We start from the raw sequence: 17,632 nt of genomic DNA on the forward strand, positions 1-17,632 counted from the left end.
GCTAAAGAAAACAGCACTTTCACATGTCACTTCTCATTTCCAAAGTGGGCTTGGAAGCAGGGCCGCTGAGGAGCACCCGGCCCGACGGGGCAACAATGCCCGCATTCAGCCTGCGAGCTCTCTGGCTCTCGGAACAGCGAGCGGAAAAGAGCAGGAGTGCTGGGATGTGTGTCCACGTTTATGATTACACATGATGGGAGGAAGACGTTTTATTTAAGAGGGACGTGAGATTAGGATCTGGGAATGCCTCAGATGTGGCTTTGGAAGCTCTGCGTGTTTTCACATTCACAACTCAACAGGCTGCAAGGGTGGTGTAACAGCCGCTGGGCTGAGTGTTGTACAAGCACACACACATATGAACACACACAGGAGCTTTTCCATGTCTGCTTTGTGCAGTATTATAGCTTATTGCATTAATGTGATGAAGTACTTCAGTTAGTAAGGTTTCATTTTCTAGATTAGCAACAAACTAACCCTAACCACCATTCTTATCAATTAAAGCAAGTCATTTTCTAAAGTATTTTCTTAGATCTCATCTCATCTCATCATCTCATCTATATCCGCTTATCCGGGGTCGGGTCGCGGGGGCAGCAGCTTTAGCAGGGGACCCCAAACTTCCCTTTCCCGGGCCACATTAATCAGCTCTAACTGGGGGATCCAGAGGCGTTCCCAGGCCAGCGTGGAGATATAATCTCTCCACCTAGTCCTGGGTCTTCCCCGAGGCCTCCTCCCAGCTGGACGTGCCTGGAACACCTCCCTAGGGAGGCGCCCAGGGGGCATCCTTACTAGATGATCCTGAACCCCCTCAAGTGGCTCCTTTCAACGCAAAGGAGCAGCGGCTCTACTTCGAGTTCCTCACGGATGCTGAACTTCTCCCCCTCTCTCTAAGGGAGACTCCAGCCACCCTCCTGAGAAAACCCATTTCGGCCGCTTGTACCCACGACCTGGTTCTTTCGGTCATGACCCAGCTTTCATGACCACAGGTGAGGGTAGGAACGAAGATTGACCGGTAGATCGAGAGCTTTGCCTTCCGGCTCTGCTCTCTTTTCGTCACAACGGTGCGGTAGAGCGACTGCAACACCGCCCCCGCTGCTCCGATTCTCCGGCCAAACTCACGCTCCATCGTCCCCTCACTTGTGAACATGATCCCGAGGTACTTGAACTCCTTCACTTGGGCTAAGGACTCCTTCACTCGGGGTAAGGACTCATTTTCTTAGATGTGATATTATATTCACAGAAACATACATCTGAAACAATTGCATATACTGATATGGAGAGTTCAGTATAACCCACTCTAATGACAACTCACCAGTGCCCCAGGATGCACCTGTTTTAGACGAGCTAACGATACAAATGGTAGATAAAAATAAAACTCAATGCTCAGTCATGTTTTTTAAAGAGTTTTTGACAGTTTGCCTTTATTGGGTCAACAAGGTGCAACAGGGTCCCCAGAAAGAAGTTTACAGTGTGTGTCTTTACGATTAGGTCAACAGGCCCCCGTTAAAATGTGTCTCTTTTTTATTTTTTATATAAAGGCATTTGACTGGTGTTCACTGGGACTCTGAAACCTAATAAAAGGACTTATAAATGACATCATCCTTTCAGCGAGTATCTCTTGGCTTTCAGAAGTGCAGCCCAAATCGTCTCTCTACTCCCTGCTTGACGTTGAGACACAACTCTGGCTCTGGCTCTACAGCTGGCAGATGATCTGTAGTTTTAAGAGGCGTGTCGGTGGGCGAAAGGTGGAACGGTGTGAAAAGACAGCACGGCTCTCCACTGAGTTTAAGAGATAATATGAATATTTCTAAGTGTGTCACTTTGGCATTTACAAATGTGCAGGTCGGTATAGTTTTAATGGATGTGTTGTATTGTGAAGTGTCCAGCCTAGGATTTATATTACTTACACTTGTGAAGGTGTGTCACTTGTGTAAAAAAAATAAAAAGTTAATTAACCTGCATATCTTTTATATGATTTTCATATTCTCCTTATAATAATATATCTCCAAACTCAAACTGTTCCTCTCATAAAGTTACCTGAAGATTGTTATAAATGCTTTCATTACCTTTTAGCTGGATTACTGAAATGCTCTTAATTTAGGAAGTAGCCAGTCATCCTAGTCTCAGTTGCAGCTGGTGCAGAATGCTGTTGATAGACTAGTAACTAGTAGCAGGACGATAGCAGCATCACAACTGTGCTGGTTGTCTTGTGTTGGTCAAGTATAGGACTGAGTTTAAGGCTCTATTATTGTTTTTAAAGCTTAACTCTGCCTGGAGCTGCAGTACCTCACTGAGCTCCTCTGCCCCCTTTCCAACCCCAGATCTCTCAGAGCCTCAGACGAGCTGCTCCTGGTGGTGCCTCGATCGAAGCTTAGGGGTGAGGGTGATTGCGTATTCGTTGACGCTTTGGAACACCTCACCATTTTCAATTAAGTCTTCCCACTATGTAGACACAAGGCCAAACTTAAGACCCACAGGTTTTCTCAGGCATTTGAGTGTCCTTAAGGTTTTGTGTCTCACTTTTTACTCTTCTGAGTTTTATATTTTCCATCTGTTCCTTTACTTATTTATTTGTGCATGGAACAGTATTGTTACGTTATGTCTACAGCTTTTCTGGTGTCATCATGTTATGTTATTTTGTATTCTTTGTTTTACAGTATTTTGGTCAACTACGGTTGTTTTTACGTGTGCTTTATAGAATAAAAACTTACAGGACGGAGTATCTGTTCAAGCTACTTTGTAATAAGTGATTCAAGAAATGATTTTCTGTAATCATGGGATAAACTGAGTAAAGTTATTTTTAATGGTAAGATATAAAATACATTTCGGGAGCTGGGTGGCTTTATTCATTTTGTATTTTATACACTACAAAACAATGCAACATGGAATTACTGTTACTTAAATGGGCACACATACGCAAATATATACTGCAAGTGTGCTTAACATGACATGCCATGATTCTTGCAACAGGCCAGTAAGATGATTGGGTCTGAAAAGAGCATCAAGAGCAGAAAGGCTGAGTGTTTCTGAGGTAAAGATGGGGAGGGGTTCACCACTCTGTGAAAGACTGCGCTGGCAAATAGTGCCACGACTTACGAATAATGTTTCACAACATTAAATTGCAAAGAATTTGGTGATTTCATCATCTACAGTACACAATATTAAAAGATTCAGAGAATCTGAAGCAATCTCTGTAACCAAGGGACATGGCTGAAAGCCAATATTGGATGGTGGTGATCGTCAGGCCCTCAGAGGGCACTACATTAGAAACAGACACGATTCTGTGGTGGACATCACTGCACGGGCTCAAAAACCATTGTCTGTCATTGTCAGTTTGTCGCTGCATCTACAAATGACGGTTGAAAATCTACCATGCAAAGAGGAAACTGTATATAAACCAGATGCAGAAACACCACCGCCTTCTCTGGGCTCAAGCTCATTTAAGATGTACTGAGGCCCAGTGGAAAGCTGTCCTGTGGTCTGACCAGTCAAAATTTCAAATTCTGTTTGGATAAAGAACCAGGTCGCGGGTACAAGCCGCCGAAATGGGTTTTCTCAGGAGGGGGGCTGGAGTCTCCCTTAGAGAGAGGGTGAGAAGTTCAGCATCCGTGAGGAACTCGGAGTATAGCCGCTGCTCCTTTGCGTTGAAAGGAGCCAGTTGAGGTGGTTCAGGATCATCTAGTAAGGATGAACCCTGGGCGCCTCCCTAGGGAGGTGTTCCAGGCACGTCCAGCTGGGAGGAGGCCTCGGAGAAGACCCAGGACCAGGTGGAGAGATTAGATCTCCACACTGGCCTGGGAACGCCTCAGGATCCCCCAGTTAGAGCTGGTTAATGTGGCCCAGGAAAGGGAAGTTTGGGGTCCCCTGCTAAAGCTGCTGCCCCCACAACCCAACCCCAGATAAGAGGCTGAAGATGAGATGAGATGAGATGGACACCACCTCCTCTGGGCTAAAGAGGAGAGGGACAATCTGGCTTGTTATCAGCACACAGTTCAAAAGCCAGCAACTGTGATGGTATTGTGGTGCATCAGTGTACACGACATGGGTCACCTGCACATTTGTGAAGGCACCATTAATGCTGAACCATATATACAGGTTTCTGAGCAACATAGGCCTTGCTGATTTAAGCAAGACAAAGCCAAACCACATTCTGCACGTATTCCAACAGCATGGCTCTATAGTAAAAGAACCCAGGTGCTAAACTGGCCTGGCTGCAGTTCAGACAGAGTGTCATCCATTGAATATCTTTGGTGCATTAAGAAACATACGATAAGGCAAAGGAGATCCTGAACTATTGAGCAGAGTGGTAAACATGACCCTGTCCCAACTGTTTAAAAAAAAATAATTCTGTTTCAACCTTTAAAAATGTTGTTTTGTGCCATTTTCAATTACATATGTAGTTTTAATGATTTGCAAATTATTGCATTCTGTGTTTATGTTTATTTTACACAGCGTCCGAACACACACACACACACACACACACACACACACACACACACACACACACACACACACACACACACACACACACACACACACACACACACACACACACACACACACACACACACACACACACACACACACACACACACACACACACACACACACACACACACACACACACACACACACACACACACACACACACACACACACACACACACACACACACACACACACACACACACACACACACACACACACACACACCACTTGTCCTGTTTGAGAGCATGGTGCTCCATCTTCTTTTGCAAAGCTCCCAAGACACCGCGGCCTAATCCATCAAGTGAAAGATGTATTGCTTTTAAAGCACATGTGTCTATTTGTAAAACACTAACATGTGTGCTGTCTGCTCTAATCTCATTAGCTGCTCCATTAATTCCAAACCAGTGTCATTACTTTCCCCTTGTGTTCCACATTCTGACGTAAACAGACAATAGAAAAGTCACTTTTTAAAAAAACACATCTGTCTGGTCTCTCTCTTTGATAACTGTCTCAATCAAGAACGTCCTTCCAGGGTTTTCAGCGACACTCAAACTTTATTCATCATGTAAACCTGCGTTTGTATACATTCACACCAGAAAAGTGTAAATACGTCATTACGTAGATGGTATTAAGGCTGTCTGAATGAATGAGTTTGTGAAGGTTTCCAGACAAATGGAATCGAAGCAGCCACGATCTGACCGTCCCAATTGTGTCAGAGGAGCCCCGCCTGCTGCAGATGAGAAAAGCATGGCATGACAAATTGCCAACAGCTCATTCCTGCGCCTGCCATTCATGGAAAACGTTGTCGTCACAAACCAAATCGATCGCAAGACTTTCCTGTCTCGTCGCAATTATCAACTCAATTATTGAGTAAAGAAAATCCGCCGACATCAATCACACAGTTGGAGCTTTTACAACAATAATGCTGGACATGTCATCTACATTTGTAAATGCAGAAACTACCGTAGCTCTGAAGTTGTACTGCTGCTCGTTGTGGGTGCATAATGAGAAGTCCAGCCGATCCGCTGGTATCCAGTGGCTGGGATGGATGGGTGGCCGGGCCCAGTAGTGGTATAGCTGTATTGATTGGTGCCAGGCAGGACGCTATGTAGTTTGGCATTACCAACTGGATGGCACAGACGCTGTAGTCTACACTTTCCATTCAGTTGTACCCAATGACACCAAGTTATGATCGGAAAAGCAAACCTGTGTGTGCAACAAGACGGAGCAAGGAGAAACGGGGAAGAGAGGAGGAAGGAGAGTGACAGAGCCTGACATTGATCCTGTCACATTCCTGGCAGCAGAGGTTTTATGGCTGCTAATGATGCCTAACAACCTGGGATGGAAGAAGTGAGTGAGAAAGAGATGGATAGAGTGTCAATTTTTGCACCGGTAATGAAAAAAATTTCAGAACAGGAATGTGTAGATACCGATCTACAAGTACACTTCTAACAGGTGTACATATAGACACTGCAGAGAAGGAAGAAGGGGTACCTCTTTTCTTTAAGGAGAGTGAAATGCATTATAATTAAGCTGTAGGCTTATTAAAAACACTAATGTCTTTACATCACCTCAAATAAAGTGTTAAAAAATGCACTTGAATGACAGGAGAAATGGGTCTGATAGAGAAACCAGATGATTGAAATTACTGGAGAGTGGAAGCAAGATAGACTTGGAGAAAGAGAAAGATGGCTTGCAAGTAGGAGGACAACTAAAGATGAACCGAGTGGGAGACGTGAGCGAACGGTACTCTTGACACTGAGCGAGCCGTCAAGTGATGTACAAAATGAACAGCAAAACAGTGGGGCATGTGCGGCGAGCATCTCCAAGTCTGCTATTTACATCTGCGTCACTGGACTTCCACAACATCCAAATGAGGGGAACAGAGCCGGCCACAGCAGGCATGTCAGCCTCTAATGTTCTCACATCATACCGATGGTCACCCCGAGCAGCTGTGGTGTACCCTTCTGTGGCCGTTCAAAGTCGTCTTTTTGCTACTTAATGCATTTTGTGTGTGAGGATTGGGATTTCCCAGAATGCTTCGGGTGACGCTGCAGCTCCTCCATTGAAAATGTCAATTAACAAGTTCTTCAGCCAGTAATTCATACAACGATGATTACAAATAGTCCAAATATGGCATATTACTACACCGGTGCCAAGAAAATTACACTTACGTCTAGAGAAATGGTTGATTTAAGGTTTCATTAACAACAATAAAAGCTGTAACACTATATAACTTTTTAAGGTGGACATTTTTGTAGCTCATGTTTTAGGCCTCTCTCAATCTTCCAAGCTCCTGGAACTTTGTTTTGGCTGCGGCGGCATGAGTTGAGTAACACCAGAGCATTCTAACTTCCTCCGACTTTTTGTCCGAGGTTCTCCTTTTAGTTAGTCTGCACTCAAGCCCTTTATCACCGGAGGCAAACATCCCCAGTATATCAGCTATACCGCCACGTTCTCAGCACTGACGCAACCCCCTTAACGCTCAAATTTAGCCCCCGCACCAAAACGGTTCTGAAACCTTATCCAAAATAACACATTCTTTCAATAAAAAGACATGACTGAGCTGATGTTTCTGTATGCGCGCACATGTTTATGCTGCTCTCCAAACTCAATTATATCATTGTCCCAGCACTTGAGCTAATAAATCCACTGGTTTGGGGAGAGCAGGGAGCGCAACAGAGAAAAAGGGGGAAGAAGAAGAAGAAGAAGAGGGAGTTTTTACAGTTTCACTGAAATGTGGCATGAAGTCACGCTCTGAGAAATGATAGCAATTAATCAGAGCTACTGAATACAATCCACTCAACTAATCACAATTAACTTAATGGATGAGTCACAAGGAAAAGGGTCCTGCGTGCTAACTACAGCCCGGTCCCCACAATAACCAGAGCTTTAGAATGAGACATGAGGCCGACAGCAAAGAAGTGAAGGAGAAAATAAAAGAGTGCAAAGTAAGGAGAGACAGAAAGGAAATTAGATATTGTGCAGCCGCGTTGTTATGATGTCAAGTTTGAGAATTTCAGGCTGATTATATGAAATTGCGAGTTAAAGGGCACATCCAAATCAATTTGGTGCGGCAGTGAATGACGATCCTGCGCAATTAGAGGGTTTTTATTGGTTAGTGGAATGGCTGTGACTTCACCGTGAGGCACCTGACCCGCTGGCTGCTTCCTTAATGTACGATGTAACTGTTCATTAGGGTCAGTTTCCCTTTAAAGATGTACAGGATGACAATTGTTAAGGGGCCAGAGGTAGATGCAGAACCTTCAAATTTACAGTGAAATTAGAGGGTCGTAAAATGGAGTAACTTCACTTCCACAAATGAACAAAGTAACATGAGGACTATTATGGCCGTCTCACTCTAAGTGCGCAATTTTGACATGTGCCAATGCCATGTCAGCACATTTATGTGTGTGTGTGTGGTGTCACAGAGTAAGAAGCGATACTGAAGGAGGAATGAATTCAATTTTATTCAGAGCTCAATTTGTATGTTTTTTTCTTGTGTTAAAACCCTTAATAATAATAATAATAATAATAAAAGTATTACTTTACAAAGCAACAATTTGGGTGATACGTCCACAACAAACAATAACTATTTTGTCTAAAAGTTGTATGATGAGGAGGTTGTGCTTGTGCACATGCTTCTTTCATGAGTTCTAACCTTAACGTCTTTTCTTTTCCAGTGGAGGAGATAAAGGATTGTGTAGAAACCACTTTGATTTGCACATCAGGACAAAAAACTAACAAACTACATGACTCTAAATGGCAGCAACACCAAAAAACGAACAGATACATGAAGGCTGTGGAGTTAAAAGAGTAACGTATGTTCACAGACTCCCCTTCTCTGCCCTGCAAATCTTATTTAAAAATATTTGCAGTCGATGTCGGAAAGGTTAATGTGCAAAAGACAAATTACGCAGCATAAATTTGGTGTGAAAAGGCCTTAAGCTACACAGTAATATATAACAGGAGCTGTACAAGTCCCACTTTTCTCCTGCAAGTTTATATTCCTACAGCACTCCCAAGGAACTATTTGATGAATGCAAGGTTTACTCTCTCCTTGGACACATTCTTTCTCAAAGACAGAGAAGAGTTATAGGTTCTGACCAAAGGTGCATGGAGGCAAATAGGCTGATGGAAGTCTTTCTCTTTCACTTGCCCAAAAAGAGGCCAGAACAGAGTCTCCCTTGGGTTCTCCAAGTTGCCCTCTTCTGGTGCCCCAGTACAAAAACAAAACCATCACACGTGACATTTCTGAGATTGCTTACTGCCACAATAGTCGCCTTTTAGTGTTCATTGTTTTCTTTCATGCACACATAGAAAAACTATGCCCTGCGGAAAAAATCTTACTGTTGTCCACACCACAGTCAAGCCTCAATTACAGCCACGGGAGATTATGGGCAGCAGTTTTGCCCTGTGGGTCCTATGGGCAGTGAGCAGCAAAGACTTACAAGGATGAATCAGCTCCACAGCAGTGGGGGGGAACTTGTTTGCCATTACTCTAACATGGAAGATGTCATTGTATTGTTGGATGTGGCTTTTTTCAATGGCAACTTTAGTGACTGTTGACCAGCCGTTCAATTCATGAATAAGGAGTGCGTGTTGTCTTGTGCAGGTTGGGAGTTATCATGACTTAATTTCCTGCTATAAATCTAATTTTGTAGCCTGTTGTGCATCAAAGCCTGTAGGGAGTGAACAAAGTTAAATATACTGGTATAAAACTAAGCTGCCATTGCAACAATGTTGTGGTGATACTGATGATATATTGCATTTTAAGAGCCACATTAAATAAAACCTCTTTTAAATTGGAGAAGTATTTATAAAACTGACCTAGTGTTGACCCCTGAACGAACCGTATGCGCCCTTAACCTATAAAGTAAGCAACTATATTACTACGAAAATATGTTCTACATAATTAACACCTTCAATATTGTAAAATAACACACAATATCACACATTGTAAATGTGTGTTTCAGATGTTCACAGCCAAATCACTGAGACAAAAAAAGAATAAAATTGTGTAATGGAATAACACCAACTAGATGATTAAGCTGACCGGGGCTGGTGTAAATCAAATTATGGTTTCAGGGAATGTGATCCAACATCAGACTCGGGAGAGGCCGGAGCAGGAAGCGCCCGCGACAATGTGTGTCGAGAGGCAGAGCGAGAATTCCTACAAGCCACATTATTACGTTTAGCAGCGCCACAGAACATGTAACAGGCAGGGACCCAAAAATGGCTTAGGTGTGTTCTCCTTGCCCCGAGGTGTGGTGAGAGGAGTGCGCCGGCCTGGAGCCAAGAGGGTGGTCAGGGCAAAAACCACAAAATGAAAATAGAGGCAGTCGGGGCCAGGACACGTCCGGCAACAGATCAAAGCTGGGCGGGGCCTCAGCACACAACAAAGTGCTACGATGACAGATGGAGGTCTTTTGACGGGCTGTCCAGGACTAAAGCAGTGGAGTATGTGTCACAGGACACTGAGGTCAGTCGAGACAATCACAACACTGGCAAAACAAAAATAATCGCACAGCAAAGCAAAGCAAAAAAAAAAAAAGTTAAGCAACCAAAACCAGCATTTAGGTTTGGTGGGGTCACACAAGCCCATTCCCAAATGTGCCACACTAGCTGACGAGGGCAGGGGAATGCATGGAATGGCAGCCATCAGACGACACAGGTCGAGACAGGTGGGTGGCTGTCGATGTCTAAAGAGCACGGACATGAAAAGCATGTTACAATGAGAGAGCAACACTGACCAGGATAGAAAAGGAAGCCGTTCGCAGACACGGAGCCTAGACTGGCTGAAAATACTCATGGTCGAGAGCAGGGTAATTGTGGTCGGTTTTGGTGTGCTTACAACTTCAAGGTTGTGGGTTGGATTCCCACAGGCAAGTACCTCAAAAGCATGTATGGTATTGGCCTGACTTGTGGTGCGGATGCTGCTTTGGTGCAAGAGGCATTCAGAAACTAGCAACAGAGCCTTAATAACTGGATTTTCATGATAAAAGATGAAATTAATGAAGAACCCGATGTTACATTTATGTCGAGACCCTTCCACACATACGCTGCAAACCTGAAGAAGTGAAGTGAAACCAGAAGAAAACAAACATCCGAGGGTGAAGAAGAAGGGTGATTTACGAGAAGAGGCCAATGAAAATGTCTAACTGGAGAGACAACGACACTTGGGAACTTTTGTCGCTAAGTGCCGCCGCAGAAATCATCAGAAAGATTCAATGAAGGCAAGAGACTTGGTTGTTTATGACAAAATTATAAAAGCAGCGACTTGATCGCAGTGTAATCTGCATCATGCCCTGCCTCCTGCACCAGCCTCCTGTGTGAAAGGGCAACTTCAGACACTGTCCTTACCTGATTTGTCTGCAATTGTCTGGAGTTCACATGACACAACAGCTCCCTTTTTATACCTTCATTGAAGGAACACATGCAACATAAGGCCCCCTGGCTCAATCTGGGGATGTCACGCCCGAAAGACATCATTTTTTAACAATGTTAACTTCCAAAAAACAACTTTTGAAATTCTCGAGCTGCTGAAAACCACTCTGTACAAATCCAACACATCGTTTCTAAAGATGATGGACAGTTACTTACCAGAGGCTCCTTGTTTTTGACCAGACTTATGATTTTCACAGAATCCTCATCGTCGTCAATGTCTTCAGGCAGCGGAGGTAGTTCAGGGTCATAACTCTTCTGGGCGATAGTGTCGTGGACCGACAGGAGGCTCTAGAGGCAGGAGAGGGATAGAGGGATGGATGGGAGGAGAGGAACAAAAGAGAAGGGTTAGCAATCAAACCACAGAGGCCTTAGCTTTACCTCAGTCTAATTAGCCAAATAAAGTTCAGCAATACATGCTATTTTTCTTTGAGCACAGGTGAAATGCAGAGCGTGCAGGGGGGTTGGTTACGAATTGGGGTGTCTCTCTCAAGAGCTGGGTGATAGATTTGAACGCATTCAGAGCCAGAACTTGTAGATATACAGGTACATGTTAATTGTCATTAGGTCCAAGCTCTCCCTTCATACATCTGTGATTAAAGGCAACCCCCCTTGACTATGGTTACTGGGGTCCGCGAGTGAAAGGGTGCAACTTTTGCTACCGTTTTCAGTACCAGTGCTTTCCAGGGAAAGGTGGCGAACACTCGGAGAAGCGATGTTCTGCACTGTTCGGCGGCAGGCTCAAAGTAATGAAGTTCTCAGTGGCCTCAGATATTTCACACGTTCACGAGCAGACAGAAAAAAAAAAGAGAGAGACGGGACGCAGACAAGAATGATGCCATTGAAAGGTTCATTTTTCAAACTATTTAACGACTCCATGTCCGGACCAAGATGCAGCTGGACGCGTGCTGCTTTTTCCGTGGTAGGAGCGGGGAGAGAGAAGTGAGAAAAACATCTTCCACCCTGTGTGCCAGACAAAAGTACAGAGGGAGAGAGAGGGAAATAGAGAGAGAGAGAGAGAGAAAGAGAAAGAGAGAAACGGAGAGAAGGATATGGTGAGAAGAGGAGCAGTATGTTTTATGACATGGGAGCATGCTGCAGTACAGCGTTCAAGATGTTGCTAACTGGGAGCAGATGAGAGGAGGAGGCACTGCTGGAGCTCTGTGTCCAGGATCCACTGAGAGACAAGCTGACCAACACACATACAAATGCACACAGAATTGATCTTGTACACTTGTGAGGACTTGTGTCTATTTATTCCCTTAGTCCTAACCTTAAAGGATGATTCTCATTCACTACAGGGGTCTTTCTATTGTAGTTTAAGTAATTATTCCTATCTGCATTAATAACAATGTACTAATGGGCCAAGGGGTTCAGGATGCTAACTGACCGTGGACCTTTGTTGCATGTTATTTCTTCTCTCTCTCTCTCTCTTCAAATCGCTCTACTGAAATAAAGACATAAATTAAAACTAGAATCATCGCCTTGTAGTTGCACTACCCCCCCGCCAACCTGCAAAGTTGCATCCATGTCTGTCCAAACTTACGAAGGTTTACTCTATATTCGACGTTGTGAAGGCTTTGAAGGACTTCAATAAAATGTATTAAGTGCATATTTTGGAGAAGCACGGATGCCTCACACACATTTTCAGATCTCTCCATTCAGCACAAGATTAGTGTCACCATTCAGTATCTGCTCAAATGTCTCTTCTTCTATTATGTTGGGTTATGGTGTTGAATAATGGACGGAAACATTATGATGTCACAGTGAAGTTGACCCTTTGACCTTTTGGATATAAAATGCCATCACTTTATCATTTCTATCCTATTAGACATCTGACATGTGATAAACTGGAGTTTTACCTTTACTTACCTGACCTAACGCCTCTTTTCAACTTTTACCCCACATAAGATTCCAACAAAAAAACTAACAAACAGATGAAACAAAATGACAAAGAAATGTTCTCAAACTCCCAGCAGGACACACATTTAATTCCATATTTTTCTCTCGGTCACATCTTCCTCCCTGAATTTCTCTTTCGTCGGTCCTCCCGTCCAAACTTCTCTCAAATGCCATAAATCCTTTCTGTTCCTCTTGTTTGCTCTTCTGCAGTTTTATATCTCATGTATTTTTTCCCCAAAATGTTCCCGACATTAGTTTGTTCGTTTTTCCCAGAAAGACCGAACAATGCGGCCCTGGCTTTCATCTGCACCGTACATAAACACGTGCTTTGTGTTGGATTGTATGTCTGGGGATGCTGTCATTATAGAATTGAAATATTCTCTTGGAACGCAGGAAACCAAAACTGTTTGCAGATGAGGACAATAAAAGCAAACTGAATGGGATCCCAAACATGTGGTCGATATAATATAATATACATACACTGTATATTGTGTTTGTAGCACTTTGTCAAGATATGGATGGAGAGTTTGCAGTTGCAGTTTCCCCAATGTAGTGATGAGACCATTAATGTTGCATCCTGAGGTTCAGCACCACATGTGAAGTTACGTGATTTTATAACAGAGCTCTGGCCAGTGAATGAAAGTAGCATTCCATACAGAGCTGGATAAAATATCACATGGCAAATATTTAAAGAAGAAAGCTTCTGACTTTGTGGCCACTACCTCTCTTTCTGTTTTCTTTACCTTGTATTTCGCTGTTTTCTCTTCCGCAGGAGGTATGCAAAATACAACTTTAATTTGCCGACGGATCGCGTTTTTCCAAAAACATCCCTTGGTGAAAGCCAGTCCGTGCCGTGACAGCAAACCCGTAAAAAATATTTTTTGAGGGTTGAGGTTAGATACATGTGGTGTTGTGGCTCTCTTTATGGTTTTGGACTGTCAGTCACAGCACCTGATCCGGGTCGCGACAACATGTGGGTCAGCCAGGCATCCATCAGCATCGCAGCAGGGTGGGACATCCATGAGGGCCTGGAGCCCCAGGAGCAGAACTACAGTGTTTTGCTGATGCTGTGCAGCATTAGTCCCGGGAATGAGTTCCCTCAATCAATCCATGGACACAATAAAATGTCTCTTGACACATATTGTCTGATTTTAACCCGTGCATTAAAATAAAAATAGATTTTAAAATCAAATGTTCAAGTCACAATTGACCCTTGTCAAACAATTATCTGCTTTTCTCTGTTTTATTTATATATGGTTAAACAAATGAGAAGTGTGGATATGTCCACTTGGGCTTTGGGAAATTGAAATGTCTTTCACTATGTTTTGACATTTAATAGACTCAATCTTTATTATTTATTTGTTTTGACATAATTAATTAATTTGAGGGCGTCTTTGCATCTACCTTGTTTAGTTCTTTTCAATCCAACCCTTGATTGTTCACCCCCTGGTTCAGTTTTTTTGGTGTGAACACAGCAATCTCATTCAGGTGCACATCAAAACAACCAGACTGGTTACAATTGAACTTTGCTTCTTTTGTGGTGAACCAACCCAACTACCAGGTTAACTCATCAAGTTTGAACTAAACGGCTCCTGTAGTCAGGTCTGCTTTGCAATCTGGGATGCTGCAGATATCTTTATAAAATAACCAGTACATCCACGGGCAGAACATGCAGACTTTAGCAGATTTCTCTAACAGAAATACACTGCGGTCAAGCTAGCTATCACTTGTATCTATACTGTCAAACCAGCCACCGTTGCACAGCGCCTGTAGTAACGAAGCAATGTCTGGAAAATGATTTAAATGAAATGAACCATGGAGCTATGAGACATGGCTCGCTTGAGTCAGAAATATGCACTAGTCCAGAGCGCAGGACCCGATTCCTGTTCTTACTGCCCGAGACACATCTGACCAGTAAGCGGAGAGAACGTTCTTGCGTGTTATGCAATGATGCATTTTGGCTCACTTAGATTTGTATTGGTGTGAAAAGAAACCAAAACCAAGTTCAAAACGCTCCAAGTTTACAAATTCATCAACTGTTTGGACCACAGCAAACAAACTATAGGTTGGGAAACTTGGTTGCATCATTACTGAATAAATAGTACAAAACAGTAGAACAGAGTAAAAGCGATACAGTCGAGAGAACCCTACACTCTTCCTCATGCTACCCCCAACCTTTCCTCCACTAACCTGCCGGTTGCTGTTTCCTATCCATCAGTCCTAATATCCTGACCTGTGAGTGTCCTCTCATCGATGGCACTTCCTTAAATCTGGCATTGCTCCCCTCCGCCACATTCTCCCCCATGGCCGTGCCTAACAACCCGTAACAGAGCCACAGCTAATTCCTTGTAAAAACTCTCTAGGAAGTAGCAATAACAGCTGCATGCTAATAGATAGCACATGGTACATGCCCTGGCTGGTGACCGTTGAACTACACAGGTACAAATGTTTTACACACAGAGGTCTCTGTATAGAAGCTTTCTTCCTGGGTTGATACGAGTCAGTGGGTCTTGTTATGCCTCAGTGTCAGTAGATCAGCATCCTAATCAAATCTAGACTTATATCCTTACACAGGCCCTGCAGCTGAGAGAGAGTGAGAGACGGAAACCAAGATGAAGGTAAGCGAAGCCACCCTTGTTTTCCAGGCATCCCGTACTTTCTCGGTTCGTGTGTTTGTGTTCATTAGGCATAATAGGGATCCTAGAAAAACAGATCACTGAGCTTGACTAAATAAACCTGCGGGAACATTCCTGGCATTGGCCTCTCATTACAGCCCCCCGGCCCTGCCACCAGCCCACTCGTTTTTCAGCTAACAGTGCTGGATCGGTGCAGGATAACTGCTTTGCCCAAGCGGGAAGGACCCTGCTGTGTGCGTTCTGCCTCGGAGACGCTGCTGTAGGCCAGCTGGGATTTGACACTCAGGCCCACCCTCCCCTAAGCCTTGAACCTCAGCCTGCACCGCCCCGAGTCAAACACATTCTGCAAGTGTATATACACACCTACCTCCATACATGCTGGCGGAAACAGCCGGCCATCATAATTGGCACTTTCATCACTGTCAATATTAGTCCTTCTGAGGGGGGCTAATATGGGTGAAAGTTGTTTTTTCATGTGTAAATCGTAAAAGAGAAAGTTTGAGGTGAGGAAGAGAAAGGAAGAGAAAGAGAGAGGGGAGTTTTAAAGAGTCTAATTTATATCCCCACCCTAGGAATGGATCATTTCAGCCATAATTAAGAGTGATACAGTTACTATCGCACAGAGACGCCATTCAAAGGCAGCAGGCATCTGCTTGTGTTTTACACCCCCAGCCCTGTGATTTACACTGGGGTTAGCTGGTATGGTATCAAGTGCCCTGGAGGACAGATGGAGACCGAAACAGCAACGTTTTAATACTTTATTCTTGAAGCCCACATGCTGCCTACGGTTTGAGACACAATGTCAGAAAACATCGAGACCGCCATGCCTCAGTCTGCTACAGTCAAAGCCCTCCCTCCAGACCAAGGTGCTGGAACTAATCTATTGTTGACCCAGTGTTCCAGCAGGAGCGTTTAAGGCCCAGGCGCTCAAAACCTGAACCAACACGCAAGAGTAGAGGTCATAAAGTTGAGAGGTAGAGAAACTGTGTGCAAGTGTGTGAACACATGCAGATGTCAATCGCTCAACTTGACAACACAGGGCATGATGCTTTCCATCCAAAATAGATACACTGCAGCTTGCGGTAACTCACACAAGTCAGCGAAAGATCCAGCTTTCTTTGATGATGAACAGATCCCCATTCTGTTTGTGTACGATCTAAAGCATCTGTCAACCGTGAATTGTTGAAACAAATATTTGTTGTATTCGTAGTTCAGTGATAAAATGCCAATGCACTAATGGGTCACCTCCTTGGCCTCATTTGCTCATGGCAGTGCTGTCCGCCAGCAATAAAGGAAGCAGTAGACGAATATTTTCCATTGTTTTGTGTGGAATTGTTTGGCTGACCTCCTTCTACACAGGAGGACAGATCGGCTGAGCAGTGTGGGGAGGTGGTTGGAGAACAGAGCAACAGCAGTGAAGAGAGAAAGCAAACAGACAAAGAGTGACAACAAGTAAACATGGGTGAAGCTCTTCCTGAGTAGACAAAGCAAAGAGAGGTGCTGTATCAGTGCGGGGGTTACCTTGTTTGAACTGCACCAGTGAGTCACAAGCCCCTTTCATACATGCACATGAAAACCTCAAATTATGTAGACAGAATCAGTTGGATCGGACATTAAGCTGACTTAACCTTGGAAGCTCCCGAGTAAAAAGTCTGTGTAATGTCCAACTGAAAGTGAGAATTCACAGAGTGAGCTTGTTACATGACGTTTCTATTATGCCGATTGTGCAAAACTGAAAGAAAACAAACACCCGAAAAAAATACGCCAATGAAAACGTCTAACTGGAGAAACGCTGATTTACGGGAACTTTTGTCGCTAAGGGTAGACGCCGAGTTTGTGTCATGTCCTCCTGCATGCTCTACCCAGGCTCCAGCGCCAACCTAAACCAAACACAGTATTTCCAGTAAGTGAGAACAAGTCTGACCTGAGCAATCTCCTGTTGTGTGCTACCTGTGAGAACAGGCAACTGCGAACTGTTTTTGTATGTATTACTACAGGTTTGAATCAGGTCTTGTTGGAGAAGATGGAGAAGATGTCCCACCAGAGACCCAATTATTTGATTTGGTAATTGGGGGGCATCTACATCTTATTATAGTAACGTATAATCTACCCTCATAAAAGCATGTTTCACTGGCCACTCTGGTAAAAAGTTTAAATCTGTTGAC

General features: G+C 43.8%; 1 protein-coding gene across 2 annotated transcripts in view; it reads right to left on the reverse strand.

The window, feature by feature from the left end:
* Positions 1 to 17,632, reverse strand: part of mpp7a (MAGUK p55 scaffold protein 7a) — a 140,581-nt gene that overhangs the window by 57,045 nt on the left and 65,904 nt on the right. For both annotated transcript variants that reach the window (XM_083935789.1, XM_083935790.1), the window contains exon 6: positions 11,089 to 11,220. In XM_083935789.1, the coding sequence (XP_083791915.1) occupies positions 11,089 to 11,220 (132 nt within the window). The remainder of the gene's footprint in view (positions 1 to 11,088; positions 11,221 to 17,632) is intronic.

Source organism: Echiichthys vipera (genome assembly GCF_963691815.1).
Source record: "Echiichthys vipera genome assembly, chromosome: 21".
In the NCBI taxonomy this organism is placed as follows: domain Eukaryota; kingdom Metazoa; phylum Chordata; class Actinopteri; order Perciformes; family Trachinidae; genus Echiichthys; species Echiichthys vipera.